General features: G+C 41.2%; 1 protein-coding gene across 1 annotated transcript in view; it reads right to left on the bottom strand.

Moving 5' to 3' along the window:
• TTC27 (tetratricopeptide repeat domain 27) overlaps positions 1–26,986 on the bottom strand; it is a 148,294-nt gene that overhangs the window by 109,830 nt on the left and 11,478 nt on the right. Inside the window, exons 5-9 of the mRNA XM_004582722.2 lie at positions 23,458–23,560; positions 13,583–13,747; positions 10,815–10,948; positions 7,936–8,048; positions 5,090–5,156 (exon numbers count right to left, since the gene is read on the bottom strand). Of these exons, the coding sequence (XP_004582779.2) occupies positions 5,090–5,156; positions 7,936–8,048; positions 10,815–10,948; positions 13,583–13,747; positions 23,458–23,560 (582 nt within the window). The remainder of the gene's footprint in view (positions 1–5,089; positions 5,157–7,935; positions 8,049–10,814; positions 10,949–13,582; positions 13,748–23,457; positions 23,561–26,986) is intronic.

Raw genomic sequence — 26,986 nt, forward strand, 5'->3', positions numbered from 1 at the left:
AAGATACTGGACTCTATGTTTGGTATACGCTTGCAATGGGGAAATCTCTACTGAACTTGAGCTATGGTTATGCAACAAGGTGGAGGAATCCACCATGGTGGGAGGGTTTGGGGAGGGGTGGGGAGAACCCAAGTATCTATGTAACTGTGTCACATAATACAATGTAATTACTGAAGTTAAATAATAAATAATTAAAAAAAAAAATAAAAATAAAAATAAACCTGGTTATGCTGATGTGCTTTTCTAGAACCCAGCTCGTTAGCTGATAGTTATTTGCTTTTTTTTTCCTGCACAATCGTATTGTCTCTATGAAAAGACAGTTTTCTACCTTCCCTTCCAATCTATGCATCATCGACATCTTTCATATTTGCTGGGATTTCTAGTTCAATGGAAAATACAAAAGAAGAAAGTACACAATTTTGCCTTTTTCCTGAATAAAGGAAAGAAAGATTGCAGATCATCAGTAATTTCACAGGTTTTTTTGAAAAATATCTACTTATTCAGTCAGAAAGTCACAATGTCACAGAGAGGGTGAGACGGAGATCTTTGGTCTGCTCACTTGCTCTCCAGATAGTTGCAACAGCCAATCCTGGGCCAAGCCAAGCTCAGGAGCCAGGAACTTCACCCGAGTACCACACACAGGCAGCGGGGCCCAGGCACTTGGGCAACCCTCCTCTACTTTTCCTGGGCCATTAGCAGGGAACTGAATCAGAAGCGGGGCAGTCACACACGAAGCAGCACTTGTACGGGTGCTGGTTTTGCAGGCAGTGGCCTTACGTGTTGTGCCACATGCTGGGCCCAGCTATAGATTGTTCACAGATGCACGGTATTAGGTTGATAAGTTCTTTTGTTCCAAGTTCAGTACGAGTTCTTACAATGAAAGGGTGCTGCTTTTTTGTATTGAGGAAGACGATCACTTGGCTTTTCTCCTTTACTGTTTTACTGAGGTGAACTGTATTGTTCCCATTTGAAATACATGTTGCATTCCTGAGCTCAGCAACCTGCTCCCTATGGGTTACCCGTTTCATAGCTTACTGGTTCGTATATTTTGTCTAGCTTGGTAGCTGTTTACAATGCAGGTAAATTCAGCTTCAGTTACTATAAGCTGGAAAGGAAACTGATAAACGAGAATCCACATACAGTTCACTGTGCAGATAAAAAAGACAAACCAATCTGCAGGTAGTTCTGATTTGGAAAAGAGCCAGAAGAGAAGATGAAGCCGAGAAATCACGGCGCATGAAGTTTTGGGTAAGCACGTGAAGGTCTTGGCACTTGCCGCTTCCGCTTCAGCTTGTCCCTTTTCTCTGTTTGCTAGCCCGCATTCTCTTTCCAGTTTATTCTCACCAAGTTCACTGCGACATGCATAGCCATGGTTTTCATTGTCCTCGTTTTACCTTGCTTAGGTCTCACTGTTATGCCTCACAGGTACTGTGTTCTAAAGTAATTAATTCTACTAACAAGCTATTTGAAGTACCACCATTAAATCACAAAGTTACACTAACAAATTAAAATTAGGAAATAAACATGACTTAATTTTAATTTAGTAAGATGGGATCGATCAATGCACAATGTATATCTATTCTAACATCACTGTAGATGTATAATTGTCCACTGTATAAGATGTCTAATAATTATCTGCCAATTAAAGAAAAAGAAATAGGCATTCTCTAGAAAAAAAGATGTATTAATTTTGGAAAATCACTGGGAATGATTGCTTATATTATTTATATATTCATAAAGAAGCATTTATTAAATAGCTTAAATCAACAGTAGAAAGCAAAAGTACGTTCAATAGAATGTATAATTTCCAAAAGTCTTACTACTTCCTTCATTTCCAGAAACATCTTGGGTTTTTCAGACAGAAGGCAAGCTGCCAGTATCAATTCACACTTAAACAAACCCTTTGCCAATGAAAACTGAAACACCTGTATGAATTAACTAAATTGTTCCCATTTTCAACAATAAAAGGAAATTAAAAGCATTATGAATGTCACTGGCTTGGCTCATGTGTAAGGAAATAACACAGCTATCACAGCTAATTTTAAATCATCAAGCCCATATGGCATGAACGGCCCTCTGAGACACGGGGTGTTTTTGCTATGACTCAGTTTTCCTGAACCACGCAGATAGAGTATCTCAAGAATAGCAGCACAGAAAGACAATATTAAACAAAGCTATCATTTTAGCTCAAGTGTCTGACTTTACTGAATTACAATACTTTCCCAACATATCTCAATATACTGTATCCAGTGACAAAAATTTCTCCCCCTAAAAAAAGAGATTTTGCCATCATTCAAGGAAACTGCAGGAGAGTTGACTAAAACTCACCAAAATTCATTTGGTTTATTTTGCAATTAATAAATATTTATCAAATGCCAAATAACCATGGTCCTTATCTCTCCAGCACTTACAGTCTGCCGTACGTGCTCTTCTGTAACAGAGCAGAATACCTCACAGTCTCAACAGGTCGTTGCCCCAGTTCCAGCACCCAGCGCTGGCAGGGCAGGAAAATGCATGCTCAGCAAACAGACCATAGTCTTTCTTTCCTCTCTCCTCCTTTGCTTCTGTCTCTACAGCCAGTTCCAAAAAGCTCTCAGCTCTTCAGGTTGTCCAAACAGGAACTCTTCCTACAAAGCAGTGACTGGATGGCCTGGCACATCTCAATGATCTGAGTGCACCAGCCACTACTACCACTGGAGGACTTTCTTAGATTTTCTTCAGTTTGACCTTCAAGACAAGTTTTGAGTGTTGAGGCATGGACCCATTGCCCCTTCTCTCATTCTGCACCAGAGTGAAATGAAACCAGTGACAGAATCAAATACCGTGATACAATGATGGAAATCAGTCCCACTCAGGGTTGTGCTATATTTCATTTATTCTTCTACTTCTGTCTACATTTATTGAGCAACAATTATTCATAAAGCACTGAAACACTGTACCAGGCCCTGTAAAATACCCCAAAAACAGGGATCAGAGTCTTGTAAAGAAAGGACACTTAACTACCTACAGCATAAGCTAAAAAAAAAAACAAAAACAAAAACAAAAAAACACCTCGCTAAAAGAGAGGCACAGACAGAAGTTCCAGAGATCTGAAGTGGGATAGCACCTAAAACTGATCCTCCTCATCAAATATTTTCAGAGTAATATATGACACAAACACACCTCAGTATCCACAGGGGATTGGTCCCATGACCAATCATTAGAAGCCTGAGTAAAATAGTGTAGCACCTCCACATAACATATTGTTGCTAAGACACAAATGTGAGGGACACAGCTGCTACGCAGTATTGCTTAGAGAATCATAAGTAAACAAATTGTAATACTCTATACATATGTAATGCAGATGCATTATTTCAAATATTTTGAGTTGATGCAGGGCCCTGCCTGAATTACAGAGGGCCACTGTATACATAAAATTTCTTCTGTGAATCCATGGGCCTCTTGTAATTCATTGTCTCATCCACCTTTGAGTCAGGCACAAATAAGGAATAGAAGACTCAGAGAGGAAAGGAGGCAGCGATAAAGCCTAATTTGTGCTTTTCTGGCATATTCTAAATGCTTCATTTGAGTGAACAGAAAATGTGGGGAGGGGGATTAGAGAGAAAAGGGAGAGAGAGAAGGGAAAGAGAAGACGACAACAGTGCAGAAGGGAAAGGACGCAGGGTCTCCTGAAAAGCCTTCCTCATACAGAAAGTTCTTCCTTTAGCGATTCAAGAGTGAGCCTTTGACGGTGAGGTACCGCCATCAAATAGCTTTTCCCCAAAAACAGATTAGTTTTTTAGGTTCTGATTTGAAAGAGATCTGGAGCAGAAAGCAAAGAAGAAAAATGATGCTGTCTCTTGGGAGAGGGATGGGGGAGTATGAAACTTGAATTTATTATCTTCACTGGAAGACAGGAGGGAACAGTCACCTGACATCAGCAACATCAGGAGAATCTCACCAGTACAGTGGGCCAAAATTAGGTGAAAAAAAAAAAAAAAGTCTTAAAGAAGTAAACAAAAATAGCCTCAACCTCAAGAAATACTTTTTTAAAAAATGTATCGTGTTAGACTGTAAAAAGAGTGTTCTACTGTTTCTTTGGATAACTATGGATTATACATATACCACAATCAGCTGCTAGACACCAATCCTAAAATTAGCTACACTCCCCAAAGGAGACCAGCAGTAACATAACTGCAGACATCAGAATAAACCCAAGACTCAAATACTCATCCAGCTCTTCACTTGCCACCAACTGAAGCTCATGGCCACTGTAGGTTCCCCATCATCCTCTCTACCTCACATCACACAGACCTGTGTCCAGCACCACCCCTCTAGTGAGAGCTTCCCTGGGCACCTCCTCTAAAAAAGCCACCCCACCCCATTCCCACTCCCCTATCCTGCTTTGTTTCTCTTTAGCATTTCCCTTAACTAGCATTCTGTTTACTACCTGTATGCCACTCAGGAAAGGAAAGATCCTTGCTTATAGCTGCGTTTCCAACAATGAGCATCACATCTACATACATGTGTGTGCAGGTGTATATTTCAAATATATATATATTTATATAATTATATATATATATATAATTTAACAGATATCAGTTGAATAAATAAACGGAAAGTACACAGTAAGATTTCTATGTATTTTCCATTCCCTTTTTTACTCCCGAAGTGTCTGCAACAGCCAGGACTGGGTCAGGAGAAACCCAAGTATAGAGCCCCATTCAGGCCTGCCACCTGCATGACAAGGACTCGTGCTCTCCTGGTCTGAGCCCTTACTCACGTAAGCAGCACCCTCAGTTTTATGCAAACCAGTCAGACTTCGGTAGCTCGGTCTGTCACTTTGCTTTTTCATTCAATACAATACAGATTAACTCCTAGGACAAAACAACGAAATATTTGACCACTGCCCTCAAACCTAGCAAGCATAAAGAAAAGCAGCTACATTTCAGTCAGCAGCAAGACACACATGACTTAGAAATTCAAAGTTTTTCCTCTGTAATCTTAGATAACAGTATTTCAACATGAACAATCTATACAATCAAGAACAAATAATAAAACAAAATAATTAACAAGGAAAACCCAGGCAAAGGAAAAAGATGTTACTCACTGATGTAAATGCCAGCAGCTCCTCTTCAGTTAACTTATGCACTGGGTTGTTCTTTTGTAAATTTGTGCTTTACAATGCAAAAACAAAAAATTAATTATAAAATGCAAGTTGTGCCTGTTAAACCACAATTTCTTATAAAGCAAGGTAAATTTCTATCTTTATATTTGAAGACACATATTGTGATATTATAGTATTATATACAAATGTAGCTAAGAGTTTGCCAAAGGTAAGAAAAAAAAATTCCTAAAATGCTAACAAATGAAATGTGGTTCCTATACTAAATGTCAAAATAATATACCTTACAAGGAAAATAAGAAATCCAACCTGTGCTATTTCACTAAAAAATGAAAAGAATTACTCTGTCATCAACTCTTATTTATTAAACACACCAGGAAAAAGAACTATTATAACTACTAGATAGACAAAAATTTTGTAAACTGACACATAATGTTGAAAGGCTCCCAAAATGAAAACATAGTTTCGGGCCCAGCACAACAGCTCAGTGGCTAAGGCCTCGCCTTGCAAACACTGGGATCCCATATGGGCAACAGTTAGTTTCCCAGTTCCTCTACATCAGCCAGCTCCCTGCTTGTGGCCTGGGAAAACAGTCAAGGATGGCCCAAAGCCTTGGGACCCTGTACCCGCATGGGAGACCCACAAGTCCCTGGGCCCTGGCTTCGGATTGCCTCAGCTCCAGCCATTGTGGTCACTTGGGGAAGAGAAGCATCTGACAGAAGATCTTCCTCTCTGTCTCTCCTCTGCTCTGTATATTTGTATATCTGACTTTCCAATAAAAATAAATAAATAAATCTTCAGGGTGGGATTTGTGGGAAGGGGAATCCCAGACTATCCAGAATTGTACCATAAAAATCAAAATTAAAAATTAAAAAGATTTTGAGTAATAAAAATAAATAATTTTTTTAAAAAAGAAAATAGTTTAAAGAGATAGATATGCTAATAACTGATTTAATTATTACATGGTATAGGAGGTACTTGAAAAACTTTCTGGAAGAAATAATTAAAGTATAAGTTTATTTTGTTATGATGATCTCTTAAAATTCAAGCATTTTTTAATACACACATTTCCATGAACTTCTTGAAGACCCCTCAAAAACATGTTTTGAATTACCACAATATGATCTCTTTTAAACAAATAAAAGGGGAATTCAAAACTGAATTCAACAGAACTGCTAGTACATAAGAGGTAAACTGCTATGACGTAAACACTAACGGAGTTCTACTGAGCTAAAAAAATTTTTTTTTCACCTGCTCCTTCCTAAATCACCTCCTGCTAACTCAACTGCTCTCAATAGCATAACTAGATATTTAACTTTGAACATTCTATCTCTGATGAAAATCAGATATTTATATAATCTAACTACCTTCCTACAAAATACTAGTTATGAAGCTACAAAGAATCATTTTACATTGCAGAAACCAAACAAACAGTGCCTTAGGGGTGAGTGTTTGGCCCTAACATTCGGGGTCAGCTGCTGAGGAGCAGTCCCAGCTCAGCTCCTGATTTTAGCCGTCCGTTGGTGAGCACTCCGGGCTGCTGTGGGTCACAGCTCGAACGGCTGACTGCCTTCCATCCATGCAGAACACCTGCATTGGGTTCTCAGCTGCCAACTTTGTCCTAATCTAGCCCATCCGGTCTTGCAGGGGTTAAGGAAGTGACCCAGAAGATGGGAGGTTGCCCTCTCTGTCTTTGCACAAGAATAAAAATAAATTTCCACTTCAATTGTGCGAACCAAGTTAACAGTACCAATACTAGGAAAAAACAAAACTATGTTCCATGTCCTAGAAGGCAATGAGAAATAGAACACTTCATTTCTCTTGTTTTCCTGCTAACAATTCATACAGTAAATATAATCACCAAGAGAAAAAAAAAATGGCTTGTAAATTTCAAATACAAACATCATGAAAGCAAAATAAACATGAGTAACAATTCTAGACTGTTAGAGACCAATAAATGAGACATGAAAATTCAATGCAACACATAAGATCTGAACTGGATCTTTTGTTCTAAAGCAGATTATCTGGACGACTGGCAAAATATAAAAGAGGTCTAGAATTAAAGCATAGCAAAAATTAAACTGTTCAATTTCTGATTTTGATAGTTGTTCCGTGGCCATATGCATAAAATAGTATTGAAACCCATAACGTACTCAGGGACGAAGATAGAAAGCATGGGAAAAACTCAAAAGTTCTTTGTGTTGCCCTGCCCTTGCAACATTTTAAAAACTGTTTTTAAAAATGTATTAAAAATCGTTCTATTTTGGACATGTAAATATCCTCAAAGGTAAAAATAGTTATTCTCATCTATCTTTAGCAGTTTAATAACAATCTACTCTGGGGTAGGCGTTTGGACTAAGATGTGAGATGCCAATTAGAATATTGGCATCCTATACTGGAGTGCTAGGGTTTGAGGCTCAGCAGAAGGTTCAGATAACTGGAGACCTGGTGCCTGACTTCAGGCCCAGGCTTGTGGCCATGCAGGGGGTGAACAGCAGATGGGGCCTCTCTTTCTCTTTCTTACTCTGGCCTTCAATCCGAGAGAGAGAGAGAGAGAATCACTGCCTTTCAAATAAATAAGGAACAATTCATGAAAACAAAAGAAAATTCCAATCTACTCTTAGCTAAGACTAACCAATGAAGTTTCCTTTATAAAGGAAAGAAAATTGTATACATCAATCCACATGAAATTCCTACTTGGCTGCCCAAGAATTCCCTTCATACCTATTACAAAAGTCCCCATTCATCTAGAACCTTTAAGAAGTCTCAAAGTGCAGGAGGACCAACATGCAAGGTCATAAAGTAGTCCAGGCAGTCAGTCCCTCACTTACCAGACTCCAAGGATTACAGCCAGCTCCTCAGCACACAGCGCAGGCATCTGAAACTGCTCACTATCGGCTAACTTGATCTCATTTAGAACAGTATCATCATTGAGCTCAAGATTCTGGCAGGAGACAAAGGAGAATATTTAGATCAAAATTTAAATTTGAGTCATTCAAATGAATGATATATAACAGATTGCCCAGGAGGATAAAGATAAGCCACCTTTTAGGGTCTTTACAATGTCTAGTATGACCAATGGGTCAATGGCAGGAACATATCACGGCGCAATTTACCTTGCAGAAATGGAAGCTGTCTCCTCTATTTCGGAACAATGCACTGACATTGGCAATAAAAAGGAGTAGTATTTAATTAAACCTATTATGAAAAAGCCCCACTGCTTTTAAAAATCCCTGAGAGGACTTGCTTTGTGGTACAGTAAGTTGAGCAACCACTAGTTAAAAAAAAGCTTTTTAAAAAAGGTTTATTGGGCCTGGTACAAGGCTGCTGGTTTGTGTCTTGGTTCCTCACTTCCCTTCCAGCTCCCTGCTTGTGGCCCAGCAAAGCAGTGGAGGACGGCTCAAAGCCTTGGGACCCTGCATCTGCATGGGAGACCTGGAGGAAGCTCCTGTCCCTTGGATTTGGATCAGCTCAGTTCCAGCCATCGTGGCCACTTGGGGAGTGAATCAGCAGACAGATGATCCATCTCTCTGTAAATCTGTCTGTCCAATAAAAACAAAATATATCTTAAGAAAAAAAAAGAAGAAGAAAAAAGAAAAAGCAAGGGCACAAGCCCAGGAGATGGGCACTGTCCCTTCCATGGCCTTCCTGGGTATTTCTGGCTCTTACTACTCCTCAGATTAACCTCTGACTCCTTCCCTCCACATTACCCTCAGAATAAATTGGATTCTAGTGTTCCATAAACACACATGCAGCCTCTGGCAGGGAGTGCAGCAAAACAGAGGCCTGAGGTAAAAATGAAGGTCAGGAGCACAGGAGATAATAACATGAAAAAGAGATTTTTAGAGCCCAGCATGATGGCTGAGTGGCTAAATCCTTGCCTTGCACAAACCAGGATTTCATATGGACCTTAGTTCACATCCCAGCTGCCCCACTTGCCATCCAGTTCCCTGCTTACAGCCTGGGAAAGCAGTACAGGCCAGCTCAAAGCCTTGGGACCCTGCACCTGTTTGGGAGATTTAGAAGAAACTCATGGTACCTAGTTCCTGGCTTCAGATTGGCTCAGCTCTGGCTGTTATAGCCACTTGGGAAGTGATCCAGTAGACATAAGATCTTTATGTATCTCTCCTCTCTGTAAATCTGCTTTTCTTTTTTATTTATTTATTTTTTGTTAAAGATTTATTTATTTTTATTGCAAAGTCAAATTTACAGCAAAAAGGAGATACAGAAAGATCTTCCATCCACTGATTCACTCCCCAAGTGACTTCAATGGCCAGAGCTGCGCTGGTGTGAAGTCAGGAGCCAAGGAACCTCCTCAGGTCTCCCACACAGGTGCCGGGATTTGGGCCATCCTTGACTGCTTTCCCAGGCCACAAGCAGGGAGCTGGATGGCAAGTGGAGCTGCCAGGATTAGAACCGGCCCATAATGGATGCTGGCACGTTCAGGGCGAGGACTCTAGCTGCTAGGCCACGCCGCCGGGCACAAATCTGCTTTTCTAATAAAAACAAAAAACAAAAAAAGAAAAAGACTTTTAGACAGGTAAACTAATCAAAAGTCAAGATTCAAGCTAGAAAATTCATTACAGATGTCACAAAAATACACTATAACAGCAACTGTAGGGGAACAAAACACACATCTTAAAACTGAAAACAAAAGGATCATTTTTTTTTAAAAGATTTATTTACTTTTTATTGCAAAGTCAGATATATCCAGAGAGCAGAGACAGAGAGAAATAGCTTCCATCCAATGATTCATTCCCCAAGTGACCGCAACAATTGGAGCTGTGCCAATCCAAAGCCAGGACTCAGGAGCTCTTCCTCCACATGTCCCACGCGGGGGCAGGGTGACAAGGCTCTGGGCCGTCCTCAACTGCTTTCCCAGGCCACAGGCAGGGAGCTGGATGGGAAGTGGAGCTGCCGGGTTTAGAACTGACGCCCATATGGGTCCCGGCAAGTCCAAGGCAAGGACTTTAGCCATTAGGCCATGGTGCTGGGTCCAAAGATCATCTTTTTTGATATCTATAGAAGAAACTCCAGAAATTTCAATTCCATGAATGCTCAAACAGTATCTACAGAAGACAAAAACGGTACCAGCCAGGAAAATCACTTTGTTGGAGTTAGCACTGTGGCATAAAAGGTTAAAGTGTCAACTGCATTACCAGCATCCAATTCACACACAGGTTCAAGTTCTACTGCTCCACTTCCCTTCCAGATTCAAGCAAATGTACTTGGCAAGGGAATGGAAGTTGAAACAAGTACTTGGGTCTCTGCCACACACAGGGAAGTCTAGGATGGAGTTCCGGGTTCCAGGATTCAGCTCAGCCTAGCCTCAGCTGTTGTGGTTTTTGGGGAATTGTCTCAACAAATGGAAAATTTCTCCCTCTCTCTTCCTCTTTATGTCTCTCTCACTCTTCTCTATAATTCTGCCTTTCAAGTAAATCAATCTTGTTAAAAAAAAATTGTTTGCCCTATCTTTAGTTCTTCAAGGGGTAATAACTGCATCACTGATTGACATTTATTGCATTCTAGAAAGAAGACAGGATCTCTAGTTAAGAAAAAAACCAAAAGGGCTTAAACATGGCGTCTTCCTGCCCCAAAGGCTCAAGAAAGGAGAAACAGAAATCTCTCCCCATGCCATTCAATGTTTCTCTGGTGCTCAGTTACTGAAAATGGAAAAGTAGGACGTTCAGTAACTTATACTCCTACTTACCTTAGTCAAGTGTTCCTGAGGAGTAGGCACCGGACTGAATTCATGGTAGGAAGGAACATCCCCATCCCTTTTTACATCCAGAATCAGTTGAGCTACATAATTTTCCTGGAATCGTGTCCTTTTCCCCAAAGCACCTGAAAAAATAAAATTATATTGAGAGATGTGTTAATTAGATCTACAGGAAAAGTAATACCTTCTCAGAGTCTTAGAATTTACAAGGTGTTTTTATCCATTTCACATACAAGAAACCTGAAGTCCACTGATGTTACACTGGCATAAAATCATCAAGGCATCAAACACAGCCAGGACTCCCCTCCAGATTTCTGACATTAGATTCCACACATTCATTTGTTATCAACTATCCTCGTCCTCTAAATAAATACATACATACATACATACATACATACCAACTAAGTTTTTTTTCAGGTAGAAAAACGAGCCATTACATTTATATGAAAGATTAAAACCAGTCTCTGAAGCCCGTTTCACAAACTGAGTTAACTCCTCCAATACTGGCATCCGTACGGACGCCAGTTCAGTTTAAGTCCCAGCTGCTCCACTTCTGACCCAGCCCCCTGCTAATGGCCTGAGAAAAGCAGAAGATGGCCCAAATCCTTGGACCCTTGCATCCATGTGGGAGACGTGTCTCAGGATCCGGCTGCTCCTGGTCTGGTCTGGTTCAGGCCCAGCAATTATGGCCATTTGGAGAGTGAATCAAATAATAAAAGACAGCTTTCTCTCTCTTCCCGTATTTCCTAACTCTCTTTCTATCTATCTTTCTCTGTAGCTCTGCTTTTCAAATAAATCCTTAAAAACAAACAAACAAAAAAAAGTTCTGAGATAGTCACGGTCTTAAGGTACACAGCCTAGTACACTGTCTTACTCTAACACCATCATAACATTTTTCACTCAGTCTCCGAAATAACTGAATCCAAACTACGTAAAGAGAAGTAAAAGTTCAACACCTATTGTGCGGAAACACCAGGTCAAAAAGTCCGGCTGTTAAACTATGATGGGTTCAGTCCTAACCACCCCTCACCATTTTGAACATGTTACATTAAACACAGCCCTGAAGGAGTTTAACATCACTTTGTTTCCACAGTAAGTCCACAGCTGAATAGAAAAAAGAACAACCTGACTGTCACTTATATTTGTAACCCTCACATATATATTTTTAACTTCTTAACCCCTGAAATGGAAGAAAAAAATGAAGGATTACCTAGTAAATATACCAGCAACGATGAATATACTCAGAACTGTGCTCTTAATTTTTAATACAGTACTAAAAAAAGTCTCCTAGGACCAAAATAATTAAAAACACAATCCCTAAAACTAACCTCACAAGTTATATTGTATGTAAGTATATTTTCAAATATAGAAAAGAATCCAATATACACATGGCATTGTTCCAAAACTTATAAGCTGAATATTAAATAATTCTTCTCATACAAATAATGTAATAAAAGGTGGCTAAGACCCCAGACCAGACAGAAAGCCATATTTAACTCATAGTACATGTACAGGATTTTACTGCTAGCACTAGCCCAACAAAAAGCATAGAATTAAGGAGCTAATAATAGGTCTCAGAGAGAATCTAGAACTAGCCCAAGCAGGACAAATAAGGTTAATCACTTCAACAATCAAAGATCGTCCATCCCAGAATGCTCAGTCCAAGATAAACAGTTATAAAGGCCATGGCCCCCTGATAATGTGAGACCTTCATTAACTTATGCAATGTCAATTATAGTGTGAGCCATCACAGTGAGCAGTACAACAAAAGAAAATGATATTTTATATTCTGTAGTCAGAAGAATCCTTGGAGAAATTATGTAAATCATTTGTTCACTCAATAAACATTTGAGGGAACAACAATGTGGCCTGGCAGTTAAAGGCACCACCTTCAATGTCAGTGTGGCCCAACTGCTCTACTTCTAATCCAGCTCCCAGCTAACCCATCTGGTGACAGAGCAGAGGATGGCCCAGTTACTTGGTCCCTATACCCCATGCAGGAAGCCCAGGAGATGCTCCTGGATCCTGGCTTCAGACCAGTTCAGCTCCACCCACTGCAGCTACCTTCAGAGCAAACCAGCAGACGGGAGATTTCTCTCTCTAATTTTTGTCTCTCCCTCTCTCTAAAGACTCCTTCAAATAAACAAATCTTTAAAAAAATAAATATTTGAGTATCCATTATATGACAGTATTTTGAAGCACTGTAGAAACATCCAGTAAACAAGGCACTTTTGGGGAAGTTCTAGGAAGGATACTCAGATCTCATTATTTACTCCTGATTCCAACTTGCGGCCAGTGGACACCCAGGGCGGCAGCGGTGGCTCTGGTAACGGGAGAGCTGGCGGCTCCCGGCTCCTGGCGTCGGCGCGGCCCAGGCCTGGCTGCTGTAGCCATCCGGGAAGTGAACCAGCGAGACAGCACTCTTGCTCAAGCTCTCCTTCCTCTCTTTTTTTGCCTTTATTTTTCTCAATAAAGTAACAACAACACAAAAATATATATATTTTTTAATTCTGCTCTTCAGTAACACTAAATGGCCAAAGTTTTTGGAATACGTAGATTTCATCTTCTACTAACAGATGTCTCTAAAATGCGTAATTTCACATTTACTCTGAAAGCATGGATTTTTAACAAAAATCCTCAAATCTATTTTTATAGAGAGAATAGGATAAAGCAAATCCAATATCAGCATAAAACACAACCTGCCAATACATTTGTTATTTTATCCTAAAAAAAATTACACACAAAAGTTGGAGTCTTACCTGTCAAATTAATTTGTAAGTTGCCAATGTCTTTAGCAATATTGAACTGATCTTTCGCTTTTTTGTACTCATAATAATACAAAAATATATATGCACTTTCTAGATGGAATTGAATAGCCAAACATCGACCAGAATCACCTGCAAACAGATTCTCTAGTTTCATCACTGCAAGATAAAAGATATTAAAAAGCCATGATGAGAAAAAATATATTAATGAATAAAATGTTAAAACTGGTAATATATAAAGCACAACTTATATCACTACTTTTAAGAATTTTAAATGTAGTAAAGATAAATACAATAATGCTTAACAATTCTCACTCTCTTGACTCCAAAAACAAAGCTGGATACATATGTTATCTTTCATTCCACACAACCCAAGGACATCTAACTGATAATCTTGCTGTTAGAGTACCTGTCTAAATCATGTCACTAAAAACTAATGATAGGGGTCAGCACTGTGGTGTAGTGGGTAAACACACTGCCTGCAGTGCAGGCACCCTATATGAGTCCTGGCTGTTGCATTTCCAATCTAGCTCCTCCTAAGGCGCCTGGGGAAGCAGTGGAAGATGGCCCAAACACTTGGGCTCTTATACCCATGTGGGAAACCTGAAGGAAGGGCCTGGCTTCGGAGGCTCAGCTCTGGCTGTTGAGGCCATCTGGGGAGGGAACCAGCAGACAGCAGATCTCTATGGCCCTCCCCTTCTCTCTGCCGTTAAAATAAGTACATAAATCTTAAAAAAAAAAAAAATGGTAACAGAATGTGTTGATACAATGTACCAAACAGGTCTGTAAGAGTTAAACTGCAGAAAATCTACAACTTCTGTGTTAGAGAATGCAGAATTTCTCCCTTAAAGAGAGAAATTAAAGAATAGACGTGGGCATCACAGGTAAAGCCACTGCCTGTGATGTCAGTATGTCCCACAGGCAACGGTTTGAGTCCTAGATACTCCACTTCCACTTCAACTCTCTGCCAACAGCCAGAGAGAAGCAGCGGATGATGGTCCAACTGCTAAGTCCTTCGTCTAGAATGGAGATCCAGCTGAAACTCCTGGCTCTGACCCAGCTCAGCCCTGACTATTGTGGACATCGGCACAACGAATCTGTGGATACAGTATTTCTGTCTCTCTCTGATATAATTCCATATTTATGTAAGTCACTCTGAATACCAGACAACAATCTAATAAATATTGGCTTGACAGATTCTAATTTATTTCTCAAATAGCTAAGATATGAGTATAATAACCTAGAAGCAGCATCTGAAATGAAATGATTTCTGAAAGCTATGCATAATAAAGGGACTGTTTGACAAACACTAAGCTACTAAGGTGTATGATCTCATCCAGCTAATCCCTTCACAAAGAATTCTCGGATGAACCACCCCTCCCAAATGCTTCCCAAAACAGACTGGTCAACATTCCACAAAGCAGTCCACAAGAACAACTGCATAATGAATGAAAGAAAAATACACTTCCAAAGTGTAAAGACTGATGATCATTCTTTCATGATTAAAGCTAAAACTCATAATTAATATCTATTCTTCATGGAACTCAGTATTTCAGATATTGTGCTTTTAAACTCTCAGACTGTCTTTGAATTAATATTAACTTCATTTAATTCACTAAAACCTGACTGGTCAGCTCCACTAAACAGCAACGTCTACTGTTAGATGTGTATTTTATCTTAACTTTATCTTATATTCTGTGCCTTCACTTCTCACCTTACATATTCAGAGGGAATAAAATAGGGGGAAAGATACTGAGATTTTGCTTTAAAAATCACCTTAACCTTTAGTTTCCAGCAGCATGATTAGCTATTCCCAAGAGAAATGCTTAAAAAATGAGATTCTAAAATTTTAATACAATTTTAAGTAGATCATTATTCTGGCAACACAAGAAACAAACCATCAGGATGTCTTCCTCTCTTGGTCTTTTCAGAAGACAACCACCTCCCAGCTCTCTCTTGGAGCCTTATTTCTTTTCACATTCATTTCTTCACTTTGCAAACAAAACTTCTTCTCAGTTTGCAGTCAAAAAAAGAAAAGAAATCATCACATGGGGCCAGCATGGTGACACAGTAGACTAGGCTTCCGCTTGCAGTGCCAGCATTCCACATGGGCGACAGTCGTGCCTGTTCCACTTCTAATCTAGCTTTCTGTTAAATGGCCTGGGAAAGCAGGGGATAGCTCAAGGCCGTGGGTACCTGTACCCACATGGGAGAAGCAGAAGAAGCTCCTGGCTCCTAGCTTCAGATTGGCTGAGCCCTCGCCAGTTTAACCATTTGAGGACTGACTTCCAAGTAAAAAATAAAGAAAATATTTAAAAGCAAATAAATAAATAATCATATATCGGAATAGCATTTAGCTATAAGAAGTAAGGACTTTCAGGATATATAGTAAGTAAACTAGCAAACAACACAAGGCAAGAGCATATCAAAAAGTTAGTGAAGGGCCTAGTGCTGTAGCCTAATGGCTGAAGTCCCCGCCTTGCACCTGCTGGGTCCCATATGGGTACCAGTTTGTGTCCCAGCTGTTCTACTTCCCATCCAGCTCCCTGCTTGTGGCCTGGGAAAGCAGTCGAGGATGGCCCAAAGCCTTGGGACCCTGTACCCATGTGGGAGACCCAAAAAAAGGCTCCTGGCTTTGGATCAGCTCAGCTCTAGCCATCGCAGCCACTTGGAGAGTGAACCAGCAGAGACGGGATCTTTCAGTCTCTCCTTCTCTTTAAAAGAAAGTTAGCAAAAAATACATATTACAGAACAAAATATGCATGTATTTCTAAATTTTTTGGACCAAATAAACTTATCCTTTTATTTTTTCACACATACTTAATAAATGTCATCTTAAAAAAATGCACTTTCCCTCTCTAATTCTGAATTACAAATTAAAAAGTTTTAAACTATTTTTTAAAGAATCTATTTTAATTTAAGAGGCAGCATTACGCAGAGAGGATAGAGGGAGAGAGTGCTGCAGTGTTCGCCCAGGCTGGCAACCAGAACAAACTGACAGAAGTAGGGCTGGTAGTTTGACCTCAGACTCCATCAGTATGTTTATGAAGCACAGGGCTCATTAGAGAGCTTGGCCCAGGCAACCGACATAGGCCACATCTCCACGCTTTCTGCAGCTGGGGCCTCAGCTGCTGTGTTCAACAGAGCCAGGGTAGGGACTAATACATATGTGTGCCACAGCCAAAAGTGCCCACATGGATGAGGTTAGAGCCTTTTCATTGCAAGAAAAGGGAGTTACAAATATGAAAGAAAGATCAGATTTCTTTGACAGTTCTAGACTGAATGAAATTAAAGGAATACGACAAGCAAATACAACACAACGCTGCACTAGATCATTTTGCAATCAGGGGCATTTTGGGGATAACAAGCAAATTCTGTGATCAATAATATGTATCAATGTTGATTTCCTAATTTGATGGCTATATTATAACTGATTAGGAAAAAGTCTTTGTAGGAAAATCACAGTAAGTATTTAAGACAGAAGAAGCATTATGTCACTAATTATCACTAAATTGTTGGGGGGGGGGGATGCTCTTATGCTCTCCTTACAAGTTTTCTGGAAGTTTCCAAGTGGACTTTTGCAGCCATGTGTCTCTATACTGGCAGTACAGCACTGCTTAGCAGAAACAACAGTTGTAAGTTACAGAAGAAAAAGAGTATTTTAAAATCTTTCCTCCCTCACTCTCTCCTTTCCTCTTTCTCTCTCTTTCTTTTGACAAGAAAGTTCCAGACAACTAGTTCATTCCTCAAATGCCTGCAAGGTCAGGGGGGAGCCAGTGCTGAGAACTAAATTCAGGACTCCCCTGCCAATGTAGGCACTCAGCCGGCAGAGCTGAGCACCTTGCTAACTGCTAGACCAAACACATGCATCCTTACACAATTTTAATAAGAAAAAGAAACAATTTACAGCAACTATGAATCCTAACAACTCTCAAATTCTCTAAGTGTCTAAGAGAGACAGTAAAGACACAAAGATTCCCACATGCCATGTCAAAGAGTCAGACCGTGAGGCTCAGCTCTGCACCCAATTCCAGCTTCCTGCCAATGTATACCTTGGAAAACAACAGTGATGGTTCAGACAGGACACTTACTTAGGACAGCTAATACTTACATTGGACAGCGGGATTGAGTTCCCCATCCTGGCTTCAGCTTTGCCTGGCTCCAGCCACTGTGGGCATTTGGGAAGTAAACCAGCACACGGGAGCTCCCATTAAATGCCTTTGTCTCTGTCTCTCTGCCTGCTGCTCTCTCATTCTCTCCTCTCTCTCTTTGTCCCCTTTCCCATGCCCCAAAGTCTCTCCCTTTCTTTGTGCCTCTCAAATAAACTTAAAATATAAAAGTATCCAAGAAAACAGAAAATAACATTTTTAGACACAAGTCTCCAACAAGTCAAGCAGAAGAAAGGATATGCGGCTAGGCTGTCTGGCTGTCTATCTATCTATATATCTCTATTAAAGACTTATTTTTTATTACAAAGTCAGATTTACAGAGAAAAGGGGACAGAGAGAAGGCCCTCCCATTCGCTACTTAGCTCCCCAAGTGGCTGCGATGGCCAGAGCAGAGCCAGTCTGAAGCCAGGAGCCAAGAGCTTCTTCCCACACAGGTGCAGGGTCCCAAGGCTTTGGGCCGCCCTCGACTGCTTTCCCAGGATACAGGCAGGGAGCTGGATGGGAAGTGGAGCAGCTGGGATATGAACCGGTGTCCATATGGGATCCCAGTACATACAAGGCAAGGATTTTAGCCACGAAGCTAAAATTTTACCGCACAGGGCCCTAGGCTATATTTTTTTAAACCACATTATTTTAAACTTGGAAAGGATTCAGATTATTTTACAAAGAAGAAAATACTGGCTGGAAGACAAATGAGTTCTCTGAAATCACACAGGGGATTGGTAACAGAGCAGGAACTTGATGCCAGATTTAAAATACTATGTCCTATTAACCACACATTTTAAATAAGGGTCTTACCGTAAGACACTAAAACAAAAATATTTTTAAAAAGAATATTATATCCACTATCACACTATCTTAAGCTCAATCTCATAAAGTTGCGTTGAGAAATAAACTAGATGGAATATTTAAAGACAGTGCATCAACATGCATAGACACTGCAGAAATATGAGCTGTAGTATTACTATTGGTTACTAGAATTCTGCCCTACTGACCAAGATGGAGAAATCCAAGGGAGAGAGTGGGCGAGGCCTGGAGTCAGACACTCCAGATGGTGGCTGTTTCTTGGGCAATGTCTCAGAGCCCCAATTCTTCGCAAAATTAATTAGCTAGACAAGACAATCTCTAAAACACCTTTCCAAATTTAGGATTATAAATCAGGATAAGAGCTTAAGGAATGCAAAAGAGAAGACACAGTTTCCTTAGGGAAGAACTGTAAGATTTCAACACTGGCTACATGTACAGCAGAAATTATGAACACCAAGTTTTGACTCCCATACAAATTAAAAGAAGGGCAAATGAATGCAAGAGACAGATATTAATTATTTTAATAAATCTGTAGGTTCTTCATGGAGACTAGAATTTGTGATCACTCCCAAAAAAATCAATGAGTGCATGTAAAACCTGTATTGAGGGACAGGCAGTCAGCCCAGCAGTTAGAGCCCTGTTGCGCACACATACACCAGAGCTGCCCGGGTACAATTCCTGGCTTGAGCCCCTCACACCGGCCTCCTATTCATGTAGACCCTGGGAGGCTGTGACCACGGCTTAAGGAATCAAGTGCCAGCTCTCCACAGGGGAGCCGGGGGTCAGTGTGGCCTGGCCTAATCCTAGCTAAAGCACTGAGGAGCGAACTGGCAGAGGGGAGTTAGTTCTCTCTCACTTACTTTCTCTCTTACTCTATATTGCCCAACTAAATGTTTTAAAATAAAAAAAAAAATGTATTCTAACACTATATTTCTATGTAAATTAGAGATACATTATACTTAGTATATTTAATAATCTCCAGCCCAATGTAAAAGGCATACACCGCCAGTCAGAAGGGATTAATCTCTCGAACAGCTCTCCGTGAAGACATAAACTTACCCCACAGTCACAGAGCTGCCTGTGGCTATCACAGCAGAACTTCGGAAGAAAACATTTTCACCTGTTTTCTCACAGGCTTCCTGACTTCACCTTCAGATAACTGTTAAATCCCATGCACTTACAGGAACATGTGCTCCCGGCAACAAACTCCTGCGTGCCTTTACTTTAGTCTTGAGAGAGCTGTGGTTTCCCTCATTGTGACAATCAAAACGCATTAGACCATGCTGAGGAACGCATTTGTCAAGATTCTAACCTCCTCCGTTCACAGATGTGATCATCCCAGCCAAGATACGCTGACATTCTGACAGGCTGTATTCCACCACCTGGCCTAGGGAACATCCCTGGACAGAACTGTGAAGATCACAAATGGCCACAAAGCCCTTCCATTAGTTTCCACAGAAAGAAAAAGATTTTGGCAACTTTGTGATCATTCTTCAAGGGCAACATTTCAAATATGATATCTTTCTCTGGACACTTAACAGTATTTTTCAGTTAAACTGGTCAACATTGGGGTCAAGCTGCAGAATGAAACGCTTTTAAATAAAATTTTAAAATCTTAGGAAAGATTACGATTTAGCCAAAATGTCTAATTATGTCTGGTCACTAATTTATGACTAGATAAAAATGAAGAATGTAGTTGAATAGGCTATAAGAGCAAGATAAAAAGCTCTTGATTACAAAGAAAAGCAAATGACATACTGAAATCCAGTATGGAAAAGAACTGTAGTCTTTTGGGGAATGAGTCACATAAAGTCACATTTTCTAGATATATGAGCTACCCTTCTGTTGTAGAATTTAATTTTAACTCTGCCATTAGAATTCTTTAACACACACCATGTGGTTTCTACTATTCAAAAAAAAAAAAACAAAAAAAACAAAAACCAAGCTGGAGCTGGTCCGGTGGCTCATTCTCCACATATGGTGCCAGCACCCATACGGGTACCAATTTGTGTCCCGGCTGCTCCAATACTAATCAAGCTCCCTGCCTGTGGTCTGGGAAAGAAGCAAAGAAGCTCGAAGCCTTGGGACTCTGCATCCACCTGGGAGACCTGAGAAGCTCCTGGCTCCTGGCTCTGGGATGGTTCAGCTCTGGCCACCACAGCCATGTGGGGCTGAACCAGCAGGAGGACCTTCTGTTCTTATTTCTTCTTCTATGTAAACCTGCCTCTCTAGTAAAAATAAAGCTTAAAAAAAAGTATTTAGGCAATGTTTTTTCTCTTCTTACTAATTAAGGGTAATCATCACTATCACTGATTGTGGTAAAGATGTAGACATAAACGCAGTTATACAATACAGGATTATACGGAATTAAGGGAAGAAATATCTTTCTGTAAAGTGACTGCATTAAATTTTATTTCCTTGAAAAATAAACACCTAGTGACATTTTATTTCTTGGTCATGTATAACTACTGTGCAATAAAAAGGAACAATCTTTACACAAAACTAAAAATTTGCAGGAGGGGCCAGCACAGTCACACACTGGGTAAAACCGTTGCATGGAACACAGGATTCCAGCACACCATGTGGATACTGGCTCATGTTCTGATTGCTCCACTTCTCATCCAGCTCCCTGCTAAAGGGCTGCAAATGCAGTAGGAGACAGCCCAAATGCTCAGCCCCTCACCCCACATGCAAGACTGATAAGAAGTTTCTGACTTTGGGCCCAGCACCATGGCCTAGCAGCTAAAGTCCTCGCCTTGAACATGCCGGTATCCCACATAGGCGCACCAGTTCTAATCCCGGCAGCTCCACTTCCCATCCAGCTCCCTGCTTGTGGCCTGGAAAGCAGTCGAGAACAGCCCAAAGCTTTGGGACCCTGCACCCGTGTGGGAGACCCAGAAGAGGACCTGGGCTCCTGGCTCCGATCGGCACAGCACCAACCATTGCGGCCCCTTGGGGAGTGAATCATGGGACAGAAGCTCTTCCTCTCTGTCTCTCCTCCTCCCTGTATATCTGATTTTGCAATAAAAATAAATAAATCTTAATAGAAGAAGAACAAGAAGAAGTAGTAGTAGTAGTAGAAGTAGAAGCTCCTGGCTTCGTTGGGGCAGGCCTGCCAGCACGAACTGGAACTAGGGGCAGATCAGGCCGAGTCAAGTGGCAGCACCCACCAGTGAATGCTGAGGTGAGGCAGGCCATGCCAGACTAGGCTGCAGCATCCACCAACACACATAAAACCCAGCAGGGGATGGGCATGCCCAGTAGGGAGGCTGCGGGGGCTCCCCTGCTGGGCCACTGCTCCTGTTGTTGAGTGTGAGAGCTGAGACCAGGCTGGGCAGGGCTACAAAACCTGTTGGCCTGCATGTGAGCTCCATTAGGGCAAAGAGCCAGCCTGGACAAGGCAACCATATCCATTGGTACGTGCATGAGCCACAGTAAGTGCAGGCTGGTCAGGCTTTGCTGCAGCATCAGCTAGCAGGTGCTAGAACTGGGGACAAGTCACATCAGGCTAGACCTCAGAACTGCCTACAACGTGCAAAATCCAGTGCTGGGATGAGCATAGTAGGGAGATTATGGGCACTCTTGTGATGGTTTCCACTTTCTACCGGTGAGCACTGGAACCAGGGCTAGGGGGCATTAGTGGGAATTATTGGGGGTTGCTTCAACTAGGTGGCAGCACCTACAGATATGCATGAAGAGAGGGCCTACAGCAGGCTGGGTTAGGCTAGGCCACAGTATCCATCTACTGACTGTACTGGCTGGTGTAGCTAACAGACCAAACCTGACCCTGCACTGGCTGGTGCACAAAAGAGTCAAGTCTGAGGTCATCCCAGGTGAGATTTCTTGGAGGACTCCCATACTAGATTGCTGAACTCAAACCCCAACCACAGGGAAAAATTACAAGACACATGGTCCAACCTTGGAGTGCATGTATCAGGACTGGGCCTCCTCATAGCTGATGCCTCTGCAGTAGACAGCCAGCCCAGATGCACATGGGGGACATGCTGGCTAGTTCATCTAGGCCAGCAGAGGACATCAACTGCCTCATCAGAGGATGGAAAACAGAACAGACTGCACAACTCTACAGGCCAAACTTTGCAGCAAGTGTCTGGGTCAGTGGGTGCACTAAGGTGGACTTGGTCATTCCAATCTTGGACAATCTTGGAAAGATTTTCTCATCCCTGATGAGAAAAGTTGATAATGTCTCAGAAATACAAAAATCACTCAAGTAACAGCCTTGGAACACACCTCCCCATACTGGGATCTCAAAGGCATCATCAAATCACCATCCCCCATCCCCAGGTACTGATGTAGTTCGACAGCAAGCAGAGACCCTCTCTCCTCCCACCACCTTGCCACCTCACCATAGATCTCTCCCATAGATACAGAAGAGAACGAAAAAAATTGAAACATTTATCACATCCACCTTCCACCAACCCTTGACCTACCCACCTTAATCACAGATCAACATGCACATACATCTCTCAACTAGGTAAACAATATTAAAAATTAAATTAAAAAAAAAAAAAAAGATTGACAAGTATTCCCAGTTACAGGCACTGCTTCTTAGAGGCAACAACTTTTCACCTAAAAAACTTATACTAAGTAAAATCTCACTGTGTTTTGGTATTTTTCATGAAACACAAAGCAAACATTTACTAATTTCTAGATAATGTGCCAAGTAGAAACAAGTTTAAAAGAAAATTCCAGTCCTCAAAGAGCTTACAGCCTAGAGTTGTCTACAGCCTTGTAAAAAATATATATGGTTTGATAATTTGTAAAACTTTTCTGTAATCCAAAAACTAACCCAAACACTTTTTACAGAAAGAAGATAAAAAGATATTAGAACAGAGTTCCATAGCCATAGCAAGTAAAACTGCCAGTGCCACATACCTTGACCAATACAGTCCTCAGCCAGAGCAAAAAGCTGCGGTGAGCGCTCATCAAGCAACTGCTGGTGAATACCCACACACCGCAGGGTCCACCACGGCAAGCTCTAGGGGAAAAGCACCAGGAAAGTGAAATTCAGGAATTCTTGGCAAAAAAAAGTTTTACTTTCACTGAGATCCATTTTCTAAACTGCTTGCTATTCATGAATTTAGTCTTACCTATCCACTGTTAGCGTTTTCAATAATAAAAAAAAAAAAAAAAGGAAAAAGAAAAAAAATCCATTTCCACATCTTTGTAAGCGTAACATCTCACACCCACTCTTCCACAGGTGACAGGTTCAGGTATTTCGTCCCTCCCTGACACCCACGTGGAAGACTTGGACATGGAAGACCCACCTGGCGTTCTGGGTGCCAGCTTCAGGCTGCTGTAGGCACTTGCAAAGGAATGAAGAAATGGACAGATCTTTATTTTTTTACTTTGTCACTCTGCTTTTAAAATAAAGAAAACTAAAATAAAAGCCATTCCAGTACAGCCACTTCCAAACCCTCTGGCTTCTCCAAGAGCTGCTGATGGAGGCATTAACTCTCTTCTCCCTTCTTCAGTTAATTAACAATTAATAAGTAGAATGACATAGAGATAAAGATAGCTCACTCCACAAACGCCTGCAACAGCAGGATGGAGCCTAACTGAAGCCAGGGCCCAGAACTGTCTTAGGGTCTCTCACAGGGTGATAAACACCCATTGACATGACTCATCACCACCTGCTGTTTCCCAGGATGCAGAGCATCAGAAGCAGAAGCAGGACTTGAACCTGTAACAGTGCAGTCACCCCAAGTGATGCCTCATTTACAATACCACAGTACTCACCTCTCTAAACCAAAGCCAATCTCTCAACTTAAAGGCATGGAGAGGAAAGTAATTAAGCAATACATACCAACTATACATCTAGTCACAGAAATATTGTATATGTTAAATATTTCAAACCAACACATAAACATTGGAAGACTTCCTGTAAAATTCAGATTTACAACTTGTGACAACATGGAAGTGGTATCTATAATCAATCAAGTTGTAACAACACAAGAGAGTAGGGATTATTGGAAACTTGTGTGCAGACTATGGCTTGTTTTATTTTTTACACTATCCAAACTAAAACTAGTTTTATGCCTTTTAATCACTGAGAAAAAAAATTAAGACGACTATCTCATGTCAGGTAAAAACTGCACGTAGTTTAAATCAAAATTTAAATAAAGCTTTCTTACAACACACGCATGTCCATTCATTTACATTTTTAAAAAGGTTTTCACATTTTAAGAAGTGGAGACAATAGTTTCCATCTGCCAGGTCCTTTCCCCAACACTTGCAGCAACCAGGGTTGGAGAGGGAGGCGTAAGCAAGGACCAGGAACTCAATCTGGGTCTCCCACAAGGGTGGCATGGGCTCAGTAGCAGTGCCTTCACTATGCCTCCCAGCTTCTATATCGGCACCAAGTCAGAAGCAGGAGCCAGAGCCGGGTCTAGAACCCAGGCACTGACATGAAACACACATGTCTGAATATATATTTTAAGTACGATGTAAAACACCCAACCCTCCTTTACACATCAACTTCACTGCCTTCCCAGCACAGTGCAGAAGTGCAGTTACAACACAGTAAACACCCTTCAGGAACTTTCCAAAGGCTCTGTCTCCCTCGTGGGGATCCCGTCACCTGCCACTGCATATTAGCTTCCTGTGAATGAGTTTCTCTTCACTACTTTACACATGAATTAAACCATACCAGACACTCAACAATCGTCCTACTGCACTCAATACAAACAGCAAAAAAGGTACGACTGAGCCAAGAAACGGTAACAAAGAGCCACTGCATTCTAGGGACTGCTTATCACGTTTACACAAAATTAATAAAAGACTATGAAGGTTCTTTCTCAACATAAGCTTAAAATTCTGAGAATGAACACACATAATCCTATAAAAGAGGCTCAATATAACCTCACTTTATACTAGATAAATTTCTGAGAGAAGTCTTTTGCTTATTTTCATCAGATTTTGAAAATAAACATGCAGAAAAATAACCAGGAAACATCAGCATTATACTTACAATCAGACACTAATTAATTAGTTCAAAAGTCACACATGCTATTATGTTTTGGATGCAGATTATTCTCTCCAAAACCCACACTGAAATTTGACTGCCATTTTTGCAGTGTTAAGAAGTGAGGCCTCAGAGATGATTAGGTACTAGGCCCAGTGGTTAAGATGCCAGAGTGTACCATGGCCCACATTGGCTCAGCCTCTGCCTCGATTCCATATACCAGCTACTGCTAGCACAGAACCTGCGAGGCAATGGCAACAGCTCACGCAGTTGGGTTCCTACAATCCATGTGCTATATTCAGATCGCATGAGTACTCCCGGCTCCCAGTTTCAGCCCTGGACCCACTCTGACCATAAGTACTTGTGGAGTGAAACAGCAGATGGTAACACCTCTCTAGCTGTCTGTCTCTCCCTGTTTCTGGCTCTCAAATATAATATAAATATAATATAAAAAATATAAATTAAAAGGGTTGTGGTGAGCTATTGGCTTAGCAGTGTCTGGATTCACATCCTAAACCCAGTTCCCGATTCCAGCTTTCTGCTAATGCAGACTCTGGGAGATAGCTCAAGTATTAAGTCTCTGCCAACTAAACAGGAAATCCAGACTAATTTTACAGCTCCCAGCTTCCACGCGCATTGGAGAAGTATACCAGCGGAAAGGAGTGCTATCTCTCATTCTCTCTCTCGCTCACTCCATCTCCCCAGATATAGATAATAATAAAACTGAAGGGTCTTGGGCCCAGTACAGTAGCTAGCAGTTAAAGTCCCCACCTTACACACGCACCAGGATCCCATATGGGCACTGGTTCGCATCCTGGAGTCCCTGCTCCCCATTCAGCTCCCTGCTTGTGGCCTGCAAAAGCAGTCAAGGAGAGCACAAAGCCTTGGGACCCTACACCCATGTAGGAGACCCAAAAGAGGATCCTGGCTCCTGGCTTCAGATCGGCTCAGCTCTGGCTGTTGCAGCCACTTGAGGACAGAGGATTTGGCTTAATTGGCTAATTCTCCCCTTCAACAGCCAATATCCCACATGGGTCCCTGCTCCACTTCCCATCTATCTCCACTTTCCATCCAGCTCCCTGCTTAGAGCCTGGGAAAGCAGTAGAAGATGGCCCATTGCCTTGGGACTCTGTATCCACAAAGGAGACCCAGAAGAATCTCCTGGCTCCTGAATTCAGAACAGCCCAACCTTGGCCACTGAAGCCATTTGTGGCATGAACCACTGGATGGAAGATCTTTCTGTCTTTCCTTCTCTCTATCAATAAGCCTTTCCAATAAAAAATACATATAAATAAATAAACAAGGGGATCAGATCATTAGGTTTTATTAATGTCTTACTCATTACAAATGAACTGGTTACGACAAGAGCAGGCTGTGTAAAGAGAAGCTGTCTCTCATGTTCTGTCTCTTCTTCTTGAACTTTCCATTACAACATTACAG

The sequence above is a fragment of the Ochotona princeps genome, chromosome 8 (assembly GCF_030435755.1).
Source record: "Ochotona princeps isolate mOchPri1 chromosome 8, mOchPri1.hap1, whole genome shotgun sequence".
Lineage (NCBI taxonomy): Eukaryota > Metazoa > Chordata > Mammalia > Lagomorpha > Ochotonidae > Ochotona > Ochotona princeps.